The 13,155-nt window shown below is 39.2% G+C and overlaps 2 protein-coding genes across 9 annotated transcripts in view; one reads left to right on the top strand and one right to left on the bottom strand.

Moving 5' to 3' along the window:
- The window catches only part of dph3 (diphthamide biosynthesis 3), a 258,857-nt gene that overhangs the window by 106,278 nt on the left and 139,424 nt on the right, over positions 1–13,155 (bottom strand). The gene's annotated exons all lie outside the window — the stretch shown is intronic.
- agap1 (ArfGAP with GTPase domain, ankyrin repeat and PH domain 1) overlaps positions 1–13,155 on the top strand; it is a 145,896-nt gene that overhangs the window by 42,809 nt on the left and 89,932 nt on the right. For all 8 annotated transcript variants that reach the window (XR_012593042.1, XM_074627641.1, XM_074627640.1 and 5 more), the window contains exons 2-3: positions 4,915–4,973; positions 5,623–5,710. Coding sequence is in view for 7 of the 8 variants with exons in the window: in XM_074627641.1 (XP_074483742.1) it covers positions 4,915–4,973; positions 5,623–5,710 (147 nt within the window). In the remaining variant the exon portion in view is untranslated. The remainder of the gene's footprint in view (positions 1–4,914; positions 4,974–5,622; positions 5,711–13,155) is intronic.

Below are 13,155 nucleotides of genomic sequence, written 5' to 3'. Positions count from 1 at the left end.
ACAGCAGGAAGCTGGGTTGTTGTTCTCTAAAGCACCAGAGTCCCTTCAGAAAACCTCTGGTTGCACTGCAGCAGGGTCTGACAGTCTGACCCGCTCAGTCCTGGTTCTGGTTCTCCCGTGTCCCCCTTCCCTCCCAGTGATCCGGCGGCGTTGGAGCAGCGAGACCCCGAAATGAGTTCAGATTTTGATCATCTGGAAGCAGAATATTTGAGGGTTATCCCTGTAAAAAGCGAGGAGAGCGTTCTGGTAGCAGCCTCTGGTCCAGGGCGTTCTGGTAGCAGCCTCTGGTCCAGGGCGTTCTGGTAGCAGCCTCTCGTCCAGAGCGTTCTGGTAGCAGCCTCTCGTCCAGAGCGTTCTGGTAGCAGCCTCTCGTCCAGAGCGTTCTGTTAGCAGCCTCTCGTCCAGAGCGTTCTGGTAGCAGCCTTTCGTCCAGGGCGTTCTGGTAGCAGCCTCTCGTCCAGGGCGTTCTGGTAGCAGCCTCTGGTCCAGGGCGTTCTGGTAGCAGCCTCTCGTCCAGAGCGTTCTGGTAGCAGCCTCTCGTCCAGAGCGTTCTGGTAGCAGCCTCTCGTCCAGAGCGTTCTGTTAGCAGCCTCTCGTCCAGAGCGTTCTGGTAGCAGCCTCTCGTCCAGAGCGTTCTGGTAGCAGCCTCTCGTCCAGAGCGTTCTGGTAGCAGTCTCTCGTCCAGAGCGTTCTGGTAGCAGCCTCTGGTCCAGGGCGTTCTGGTAGCAGCCTCTCGTCCAGAGCGTTCTGGTAGCAGCCTCTGGTCCAGGGCGTTCAGAGAGGTCAGTCCGGGCCAGAACCCCCGCTGGGTGTCGGTGAGTGTTTGGCACCGGTACCGGTACCAGCAGCTCCGGCCAGTGGAGGAGGGTTTGGCGGCGGCTGCTAACCGGCCTCTCTGGGCACAAAGCAGCCGGCGGTCATTCAGAGGTCGACTCCGACTCAAAGTCTCACTGCTGGAAACAACAATCTGGTTTATTCAGCTGGTTTCTGTTATATACAGAATATTATACATACTACTATACATACTATATGGTTTCTGTTATATACAGAATACTATACATACTTTATGGTTTCTGTTATATACAGAATACTATTCATACTACTATACATACTATATGGTTTCTGTTATATACAGTTATATACTCTCCTCACATCATGTTGGAGGATCGGTGTCTTCACAGTTTACCAACAGTTAAAGGTTATTCTGCTTCATAAGCATGATTGGTTTTGTTTAAAATGTTTGTTTTTATTTTGTTTATATTTTAAATTTTGTTTTTATTTACAATTTCGTTTTTATTTCGTTTTTATTTATGTTATTGTTTTCATTTTTGTTTTAATTAAATCTTTTATTTTAAATTTTGCTTTTATTTATGATTATATTTAAAAAAAAAATTTATTGTTTAGAATTTATTTTTAGTTTGGTTTTAATTACACTTTTTATTATTTTAAATTTTTCCTTTTTATTCGTGATTTTGTTTTTATTTAGTTTTTATTATTTAGAATTTTTGTATTTATTTTTGTTTTTGTTTTTTTCTTATGTTGTTTTTTTTTACAACTTTTTTTCCACTATTTTCTGACATTTTATAGTCCAAATAATGAGTCTAATAACTGGTATATATAACCACCACTTGTTATTGTGTGCATCCTCTCAGTCAGTCAGTCTGTTGAGTGAAACCAGAATCACGTCCAGATATAATCAGCTGATTCATCCTGTAATGTGTCTCATAGTGAGTCTGGATCACTGCTGCTGTTCATCATAGAGATAGATCCAGGTGTAATAGAGATAGATCCAGGTGTAATAGAGTGAAACGTGTGTTATAAACTCTTTAGAGAGTCTTTATAGAGAGTTTAAATCCAGCACGTCTGACCCAGGAGGAGGCGGCGTGGGAATTTAAAACGCCAGTGAGGAAATGAAACTTCTGGCTTTCATTTGCTTCTTCTGATCTTATTTTTATCCCTCACTTCCTCTCCATCCTTTTGTTGTTTCATCCCTCTTTTAATCCATCTCTTCTGGCTGCTGTCGCTCCGTCTGTTAAACACGTTGGAGACAGTTTGTGGACCTCCGTCCTCCAGATCTGGGTTATCGTCTTCTATCGACTTCCTGTTGTTGTGTTCCTCATAAACAATCTCTCTCTTTGTTTGGTGCTCTGAAAACATCAACATGTCTCTCTGAATGTTTAGACAGATTCATCTTCAGGTTTCTGTTTACAGGATAAATCACGTTCTTTATTTTGAGATGTCACATGTTCTCTGCTCATACATGTTCTCTGCTCATACATGTTCTCTGCTCATACGTGTTCTCTGCTCATACATGTTCTCTGCTCATACATGTTCTCTGGTCATACATGTTCTCTGCTCATACATGTTCTCTGCTCATACATGTTCTCTGCTCATACATGTTCTCTGCTCATACGTGTTCTCTGCTCATACGTGTTCTCTGCTCATACGTGTTCTCTGCTCATACATGTTCTCTGCTCATACATGTTCTCTGCTCATACATGTTCTCTGCTCATACGTGTTCTCTGCTCATACGTGTTCTCTGCTCATACGTGTTCTCTGCTCATACATGTTCTCTGCTCATACATGTTCTCTGGTCATACATGTTCTCTGCTCATACGTGTTCTCTGCTCATACGTGTTCTCTGCTCATACATGTTCTCTGGTCTCGGAGGAGAACCGGAGGACAGGAATAGAAACAAACGAGTGAAATGAAAGAGAATTAATGAAGGAAGATATTCAGGAGAGAGAGCACCGCCAGTTCTCCTCCTCCTCCTCTTCATCTTCTCTTTCTATAGTTTCTGCAGCTCAGAGGGATGAAGGGATGGATGAAGGGATGGATGAAGGGATGGATGGATGGAGGGATGGATGGAGGGATGATGGAGGAGTGGTTTCAGTCCCTTGACGCTCGCTCTCATTTCTAAGTTTCTCCTCCCTGAGCGATGACGAAGAGGAGTTCTCTCTTCATCTCCATCCATCTGTTTCTCTCCATCTGTCCTTATTTAGATTGTCTACCTGTCCTCTTTCTCTCCTCGTCTTCCTCTCTTTCTTCATCTCCTCTTCCTCTGGTTAAAACGTGCGACTAAACACTGACTGTTAGGATGAAGGATTGATTGAGTTCAGGTGTGCCGCCCACATGTTCCCAGATGTTTCCTACCCAGAATCCCCCTCTGAAACTCATCTGGACTTTCCCTTCGCTCGCAACAGGATTCTGTCCAATCAGCATGTTTCTCTTTTATCTTTTATCTTTGGTCTGTGTGGAGTTTCAGCGGCATGGAAACATGATTCAAACTACCAGAGAGCTTTAATGTTCTATACAGCATCATATAGAGTTCTTAAAGTTCAGTTAAATCAGCTGTTTCATCTAGAAATATCCACAATAATCCTCATAGAGCTGCAGCCAAAGATCCTGTATCGATAAGAAGTGAAAGTCAATAGTTGGTTCCAGCAGCAGGAGCCATTTTGGACTGAAAGCGACTACCAGACGCCAGTAAAACATCCACCATTTTGGACTGAAAGCGACTACAATCATCACCATCACCTCCCTGGTGGTCGATCACCTGGCGAAGCGTCTAACGGCGACCCCCTCCCTACTGGAGGGTCGTACTGGGAACCATCAGAGGGGAACTGGAGGGGCCTCCTGAAAACAGGAAGCAGCTGGGTCAACATCCTGCCTGGCAGCGAGGAGCCAACACAGGCCGGCGTTTATAAAAGCCTCAACAATGACCCCCTGTGTGTGTCCGCCGGCCAATAGGAACGCTTCTTTCTGGATTCTTTCCAGACAGATACCAACCGGTGGCAGCGGCTCTAATAATAGTCACCAGCAACCACCAACACAGGCTGGGTTATTAAACCAAAGCTTTTACTGTGAAAGGATGACCCGGCACTTCCTGAGTCACACCGTATCCTAGCAACATCTGGAGACAAACACAACAGCTGTTTTTGCAGCTGTAGTAGAGTAGATAATAGTGGTGGCAATAACCAACGTTAGACAGTTTATTTATTGTTTTATTTCAAGCAAATAAATGCATTGAAGTCATATATTTAATTATTATCACAGTTTTAAAGAAAACACTTATATTAGTTTTTATTTCTTATTTAAATAGGTTTATTTACTCCTCAATATTTGACTATACTTTTTTTAATAGATAAATTAAATCATTATTTTATTTATTATTTTTAAAAGGTTACATTATTTATTTAATATTTAACTTTTATTTAAATAGGTTTATTTATTCTTTAGTATTCTACTTTTATTTATTTTTTATAAATATATTAAATATTGTTCTGTGTGTTCAGGGGCTGAAGGCTCTAAGTGGACCTGGCCCGCTGGCCCACTTAACACAGAGACCAGCAGGGTTAATGGGGTCTGCTGTAGTGATGTTAAAGGCTGACCATTATCAGGGTCTGGTGGTCCTTTAGCAGGTTGTTAGGTTGAATGATTCAAGATGATCTTAAGGTGGTTTCACTACGAACAATTCAAGGTCTTATGATGAGTGACTTAAGATCTCGTGACCTTTGAGTGTTCACCTTTAGAACAGGTAGAAACAGCTCATATGAAGCGGTCAGTTTGAGGCCTTACTGGATATACTGACTGGATGTGTGTTGTGTTTAAGGACCCAGAGGTCGTGGGAAATGAGGGGTGTCGGTGTTCCTCCCACTCTCTCTTATCTCCTGTTAGTGTTATTACAGTGTGATAGTGTCGGTCTCCTCCTCCTCCTCTTCCTCTCTTTATGTCTCTCAGGACACTGAAGCTGATAAACCTGAAGCTCTGTCATGTCTTTAAATGTTTCTGTCTTCGTTCGTATCAGACCGTTCTCTTGTTAACGTGCTGAACTGGTCCGCCCCTGAAGGCACCACGTCTTCATCACCTTTGATTGACAGGTGTGTTTCCTCTCTCTCTCTGTGTGTCCTACAGATGCGTTTGTGAACAGTCAGGAGTGGACGCTGAGTCGGACGGTACCAGAACTCAAAGTGGTGAGTTCAGATCGTCACGTTAGTTTCTACTGTCATGAGCAGATTAAAGGTCCATCGAGGTTATAGTCACTGATGCACCTCCACTCTCATATACAATACATATATATACATATATACATAATATACACTGTACTGGATGAGTTTAGAGATAACTTCAGCATCATTATCAGTATTTAATTTTATTTAATTTTATTTTATTTTATTTTATTTTATTTTATTTTATTTTATTTTATTTTATTTTATTTTATTTTATTTGTACACAAAGTCAAGGGACTCACACATGTAAAGGCACATAATAACAAAACACCAGATTAAAATAATAATAATAACTTGTTCATTTAATTCTAAAATATATTGTTATTTATTTATTTTTTTGCAGCCCAACTTCAATATTATTTATGTATTTATTTATTTATTTGTTTGTTTGTTTATTTATTTGTTTATTTATTTATTTTTCTGCCATCCAACTTCAATACGATTATTATTATCATTATTATTATTACTATTTTGTTATTTTATTACACAAAGTCAAGAGACACACATCAGAATAAAAATAAAATAGAAGAAAGATGGTTTGGTTATATAAACATGAAATGATTATTAAAATGACATTAACCGACCCTTCCTCCTCCTCCTCTCCTTCCCCCAGGGCATTGTGGGTAACCTGGCCAGCGGTAAGTCGGCGCTGGTCCACCGGTACCTGACGGGGACGTACGTCCAGGAGGAGTCACCTGAAGGTACGAAGAAGATCTATACATATATATAGATATACTGTATGTCTCTGTGAGATCTGGCTGGATCTGTTCCTCCTCCTCCTCCTCCTCCTCCTCCTCCTCCTCCTCCTCCTCCTCCTCCTCCTCCTCCTCTTCGTCGTCCTCCTCCTCCTCCTCCTCCTCCTCTTCGTCCTCCTCCTCCTCCTCACTCAGCAGAAACAGAGTGTCAGATTTGAGCATCAGAGCAGAAGAAGAGATGAAGAAGAGCAGAAACCGTCACGCTACCTTCTTCATCTATATTTAACGGAGCTTTTATCTTCTCTTCTCTTCAGATACAGAAATATGAACTCTCTGTTTGGGATGAGTAAATATAGGACGCATTAAAATATTATAATACCAGCTGGTTTCATGCAGGTTCCCTGAGGGCTGGCATGTGAGGATACATTTTATAATAGGATACAAGAAAACAACATCTTCGGTTTTCTAATGCAACCGTTTAGATGAATTATTATCCGTCTTAATCATCTTTTTATTGTCGTTAAATACCGATAAAGATGCACACTGTCCTAAAGCCCAAGTTAATGTCTTCAGACAGCGTGATTTAACCAATCAACAGTCCAGTAATTATTGATTTATGATCACATATGACAGAGAACAACAGAAAATCCTCCACATTTAGAGGATAAAACTGAGGATTGTTTTGTGTTTTTGTTTGAAAAACTATTAATAAACCACGGAAGTAGTTGCAGATTAATTTTCTAATGATGTAGTTCTTATTCTTCAGAATAAGTTTATTTTTGTGGACGGAGAAGAGTTCATTGATTTGGGAAATAAATATTGATTTTGTTTCCCAGACGGAGAGATTTATTTTTTCCATAAATATATTAGTTTTTATTTCTTATTTAAATAGGTTTATTTATTCTTCAATATTTTACTAAAAAAAATTTATAGATATATTAAATAGTTATTCTATTTATTATTTTTAAAAGGTTACTTTATTTATTTAATATTCTACTTTTATTTGTTTTTATAAATATATTAAATATTGTTTTTTATATATTTTTAATTGGTTTATTTTTTATTTAATAATCTACGTTTTTTCCATAAATATATTAGTTTTTATTTATTATTTAAATAGGTTTATTTATTTTTCAATATTTTACAATTTTTTTTAATAAGATATATTAAATAGTTATTTTATTTATTATTTTTAAAAGGTTACTTTATTTATTTAATCTACTTTTATTTATTTTCATAAATATATTAAATATTGTTTTTATATCGTATTTTTAATGGGTTTATTTTTTTATTTAATAATATATATTTTATTTATTTTTTCCATAAATATATTAGTTTTTATTTCTTATTTAAAAAGATTTATTTATTCTTTAATATTCTACTTTTATTTATTTTTTATAAATATATTAAATATTGTTCTGTGTGTTCAGGACACGGTTAAATATCTTAATTTCTGATAACTAAACTGTAGATACGTCGTTTGTTCAGCTCCTTATTACAGTACATGCTGTGTCTTATTATTATTATTATTATATATATATTATTTTTTATCAGTAATAATAAAACCCAGGTTGTAATAAAGTGAATTCTCCGTCCGCAGCAGCAGATATATGAAAGTTGAATGCTGGTTTTCAGCTCGTCCGTAGTGAACTAATAGTAATAAAGTCTAAGTGTTTCCTCCTGTAGCGAGCGTCTGGTCCATATTGCTCATCTAATATTAAAGCAGCTGGTCTTCATGCCGACATACTGTCCTCGTCCTGCAGGCGAAGACCCACTTCTCTTTAAACCTCCATGTTCCTGTTAATATTTCACAGCTCTCCTCCCACACTGCTGCTGCTCTTACTGACTAATTCATCACACCACAGATCAGTTCAATTATTGATCCCTTTCCTATCAGACATCACCTCTCTCTGCGTGTCCTCATATATAAAATCTGATGCTCCGGCAGCAAGACATTTACTGTGAAAGGAGCTCCTTCCTGCAGGCTCTTATTGTGGTAACTATTGAAATGCTGAATCTCTTAAAGGTCACCTATTATGCAAAATGCACTTTTCCATGTCTTTTGAACATCAATATCTGTCCCCAGTGTGTCTACAGGCCACCATAGTATCATAAAAGACCATCCTCTCTTTTTCTCCTCCTCCGTTTGTCCGGAAATGGGTGCAGAAAAAAAAATCGCTTTTTTCCCTTCTCTTCTGACGTCATTAGAGAAATGCAAGCCATGTAAGGGTTTCCTGGTCGAACCAGAGAGAACCTTCAGTAGCTGACCCCGCCCCACAGCGCGTCACTGTCTCTCCTCCTCAACCGAACTTGAGCAAAGTCTGCAAGAACCAGCAGAACAGGCTTCATGTACTCCCATCATCTAAATATAACATGTTCTTTCACAAAGGCTTTATGTAATTACACTGTTTAAACAGATGATATTTATATATTATATATATTTGATGTCATGCATGTAGCAGAGTACAGGTAGTAAATAGTGACTTGTAAGCAACACAACACATTTCTGTTTCACAGTCAAACTTTATTTGAGTAGACAGATGACAATATTAATTATTCACAGCATTTGTAATCATCTCACCTGTTAGTTAGTTATGTTAACATGGTACAGGAGAAAGTCTTTCAGCTCCGGTAAACTATGGTAAGCTAAGCTCCGGTGGTCTGTAGTCATGGTAACACAGAGACAGCTACTACTGTAACTAATATACCATTACTCTGATCTTCCATACATTTATCTTTTAGCAGAAATAATGAACTGACTACTGTTTCACATCTTCTATTTTCCACCCTGATGGTCGCTGTGTTTACACACCGTCTCATAGTGGTAGCATGCTGCTAACGGGTTAGCTCTGTATCTCCCATCTGCTCTCAGCTATCTGCTCTCAGCTATCTGCTCTCAGCTGTCTGCTCTCAGCTGTCTGCTCTCAGCTGTCTGCTCTCAGCTATCTGCTCTCAGCTGTCTGCTCTCAGCTGTCTGCTCTCAGCTGTCTGCTCTCAGCTGTCTGCTCTCAGCTATCTGCTCTCAGCTATCTGCTCTCAGCTGTCTGCTCTCAGCTATCTGCTCTCAGCTATCTGCTCTCAGCTGTCTGCTCTCAGCTGTCTGCTCTCAGCTGTCTGCTCTCAGCTATCTGCTCTCAGCTGTCTGCTCTCAGCTATCTGCTCTCGCTGTCTGCTCTCAGCTGTCTGCTCTCCTCTGGGATGATTCTGTCGGTCATTTCTCACAGATGGATCTGTAAAGACAGACGTAAAACAGAGTGTATGTTTACGGTTTACAGAGTTGATGCATGAGGTAAACACTGAGTTAACTAACAGAGCTATAAATAGTATTATTTACCTGAGAGAAAACCGTCAGGAGAACCTGGAATCTGGACCGCAGATGTTCATCATGTGTCGCCGATTTCTGATCAGATTCCTCCGGTAACGTGCGCTGGGTGAAGTTTCTGCTTTATAAACTTTAAAGTGGTTTATAAGCTCTATTCTAGCTGCCTCTCCCTCCACTCCTCTCCCTCCACTCCTCTCTCTCTCTCTCTCTCTCTCTCTCTCTCTCTCTCTCTCTCTCTCTCTCTCTCTCTCTCTCTCTCTCTCTCTCTCTCTCTCTCTCTCTGTCTCTCTCTGTCTCTCTCTGTCTCTCTCTGTCTCTCTGTCTCTCTCTCTCTCTCTCTCTCTCTCTCTCTCTCTAGAGAGAGAGAGAGAGAGAGAGAGAGAGCTTCTCCGGGAGGGAGGGGGAGGGTGACGCTGTTGTTGTTGAGGAAGTTTGATTGACAGAAAACGCTGACCAATCAGAGCAGAGTGGGAGGAGACAGGCTGTGAATCAGTGGTTTTCAGACAGAGGCTGAATTAGGCTCTGAGGCAGGCAGACTCAGGCTGCAGTATGAGAAGAATAAGAGGTTTTTTTGAACATTGCAGCATGTAAACATGTTCTAGTGCAACATTAAAATACATCTATGAACCTGGAAATGAGCATAATATGTGACCTTTAATGCAACACAGAGATTTACTCCCTGCACTTTATTATTATACTATTTTATATACATCTATTGACCTCTATTGTTGCCAGTTTTATATTTCTACTATTTAATAGGTTTATTTATTCTTCAATATTTTATTATCATTTTCTTTAATAGATATATTAAATATTTATTTTATATTAAATATTCTACTTTTATTTATTTGTTATAAATATATTAAATATTTGTTTTTATTTCAAATTTTTAATAGGTTTATTTATTCTATAATATTTGACTTTTATTTATTTTTAATAAATATATTAAATATACTTTTTATTTCCTATATTAATAGGTTTATTTATTCTTCAATATTTTACTATAATGTTTTTAATAGATATATTAAATAGTTATTTTATTTATTATTTTTAAAAGGTTACTTTATTTATTATTTACTATTCTACTTTTATTTATTTTTTATAAATATATTAAATAGTTTTTATATCTTATTTTTAATAGGTTTATTTATTATTTGATAATTTATTTTTATTTATTTTTTCAATAAATGTACTAGTTCTTATTTATTATTTTAAGTGGTTTATTTATTCTTTAATAATCTACTTTTATTTATTTTTTTAATAAATAAATAAAATATAGTTTTTATTTCTTATTTAAATAGGTTTATTTATTCTTTACATTCTATTTTTATTCATTTTTTAATACATATATTAAATATAGTTTTTAATTTCTTATTTTTAGTAGGTTTATTTATTCTTTAATATTATACTTTTATTTATTTATTCATGAATATATTGAATATTTTTTATTCTTATTTTTTAGTAGGTTTGTTTATTCTTTAATATTCTACTCTTATTTATTTATTCATGAAATAAATCATAATGTTCATATATCATAAATATATCAACCAAGATATTAACTTCCTGCACAGATGTTTCACATTAAAAGCCTCCTGTTCTTTACAGGCTTGTCCTTTAAAACATCTGCAGGAAGTGGTGAGTTAGCGGAGATTGAAAAGTGACTTGTATTCTATACAAGTCATTGAACAGTTATTGTTAGAGAGTTGAATACCAGCTGTTATCTATGAGTGTATGGTGTCTTGTCAGGCCTTTTCTCCCCGTCGTTACCTCCGTGTACGTCTCCGTGTTCGTTTCCCTGCCTGCTAGAGTAAAGACAGATTTAACCCTTTGCCGTGGAGCTGCAGCTAATTAACCCCTCCTGACCTCTTTGTGTGTTTAAAGCCTGAAAAGCATCAAAGGCTGTTTATTTGGGAGGAAAACGTTGCTGCTGGTGTCGTGTGGGGAGCCGCCCAGTAAACCAGATTTAGCTCCGGGGGTTAAACATCAGCCGGGAGACGTTTAGACGTTCACTTCTAGAGGAGTTCATCACAGGTTAACTGAGAGGAAACTACTACAGAGCTGTTCACGGTCAGTGGCGATGGGAATCCCTGGAGTATTCCTGAGGTGTGCACACAGGAAACAGATGAAATCCTCTCTGGCGGTGACGTCGCTTCAGTGTCGGACTGCTAAATGCCCAGCGGCCTGTTTCCAGCGCCGGCCTTAATTACACGGCGGCGCTGCCAACAGCAACACGACGCGGCGCTGCCAGCAGCTCCACCAGCAGCTCCTCCAGCAGCACCGCCAGCAGCTCCACCAGCAGCTCCTCCAGCAGCACCGCCAGCAGCTCTGCATACCGACTCTGAGCCCAGATCTTTGATCTGATGACTTGGCATCAAGAGAAACTCTGATTATATAAAAAGAAGGCTTTGAAATCGTTGCATAACCGCCGGGGAATAAAAGGGAGAAGCCGACGTGTTGTTTTGTAAATTCCTGGGAGCTAAAAATAAAGCGCCGGGCCGGGTTCCCATGGCGACTGATTGGGAAGCGGAGTTGGTGGCTTGCGAGCGGCCGTAGGCGACCGCAGCGCCACAAAGCCACCGACCAGAAGTATTCCTGGGCTGCAGGCCGACTGCTTTTAGGTTGGGACTTCAAAACTGGACTTTGCGCTGCGTTCAGGGACACTCTGACAGTCACAAAATCAAAACCAGACGTAAACAATAAGCAGATAAAGATGTTTTCAGATAAGGAAAATAGAAGCAACTGATGATTGATGTCATTATCAATCAATTAACAGATTAATATCTTGATTAATCAATCACATCTTTGGTCTATTAGATGTCAGAAAATTGTGAAAAACATATAATATAGAAACGTATCCTCGTACAACAGTTGGTACGATATCTCACCAAAAGTTATTCCTCATTATTTGTGCCTTTTCCTACGAATGTCCAGCGTTAATATACACTCCAGTCTTTTCAAAATAAACTTCCGTCTTCACAGGAAACAACTTCGTTAGGTTTAGGAAAGATCGTAGTTAAATTACAACACATCGGAAGTGGTTACGCAACACCAGAAGTGGCGTAACTTAAGTACGGAAATTACGCAATAAAAACTATTTGGTTAGGTTTAGGAAAAGATCACGGTTTGGCTTAAAATAAGTACAGAAGTGACGTAACTACTGACGTACTTCCTGGTACACAGATTTTATGGGAAATATAATAATAACAGAACATTACTTTTCGTAGGTAAAGCTACGAACAGTCTGAATATATAGATGTTATACATCTTTGAAACATTGATTCACTCGACTAATGAATAAATGATATGAGCTCCACTTCAAACTCCAGGTGTCCTTGAACGCACCACCACTACTAGTTTTACAGCATTACCACGTGACGACATAAAGAACTATAGATCATAAAGGAAGTGAAAGCAGCACCAGAGCGGTCCGTGAAGCCAGCGCGGACGGCGGCGCCCCCCCGAAGAGAGAAGCCAAGTGTTTTCTCAGCAGCAGATGGAATCCATTAAAACAGAAAGCAGCTCTGGTTGGGAAATCACCCGCAGCCACTAAAACTAATGCTGCTGACTGGCTGCTGAGTTTATGTAGCTGCTGCTCCCACACGGAGCCAGACCTCATTCACACATCCTATTGTTTTACTACCAACGCCTTCACTGCTCCGAGTGCTCCGGTGGAAACGAGAGATACACCGAGGAACTGACTAAACTACTCCATCTATGAGAGGACACTGATTCACCCTTCCTCCAAGTTTCATGAACACCAGGCCTCAAGTTATCCTGTGATCCTGCCGACAAATACCAAAACATAACCGCCCTGGTGGAACTAGAAATAACCTCCCGAACTTTGGCTTTAATCTGATTCGGGTCACCATCTTGGTTTTTGGCCGTCGCCATCTTGGTTTTTAGCCGTTGGTTTTTGTTCGTCGCCAACTTGGTTTTTAGCCGTTGGTTTTTGTCCGTCCCCAACTTGGTTTTTAGCCGTTGGTTTTTGTCCGTCCCCAACTTGGTTTTTAGCCGTTGGTTTTTGTCCGTCCCCAACTTGGTTTTTAGCCGTTGGTTTTTAGCCGTCCCCAACTTGGTTTTTAGCCGTTGGTTTTTGTCCGTCCCCAACTTGGTTTTTAGCCGTTGGTTT

The sequence above is a fragment of the Sebastes fasciatus genome, chromosome 24, assembly GCF_043250625.1.
Source record: "Sebastes fasciatus isolate fSebFas1 chromosome 24, fSebFas1.pri, whole genome shotgun sequence".
Classification (NCBI taxonomy): Eukaryota; Metazoa; Chordata; class Actinopteri; order Perciformes; family Sebastidae; genus Sebastes; species Sebastes fasciatus.
This window is presented reverse-complemented; position numbering and strand designations above follow the sequence as displayed.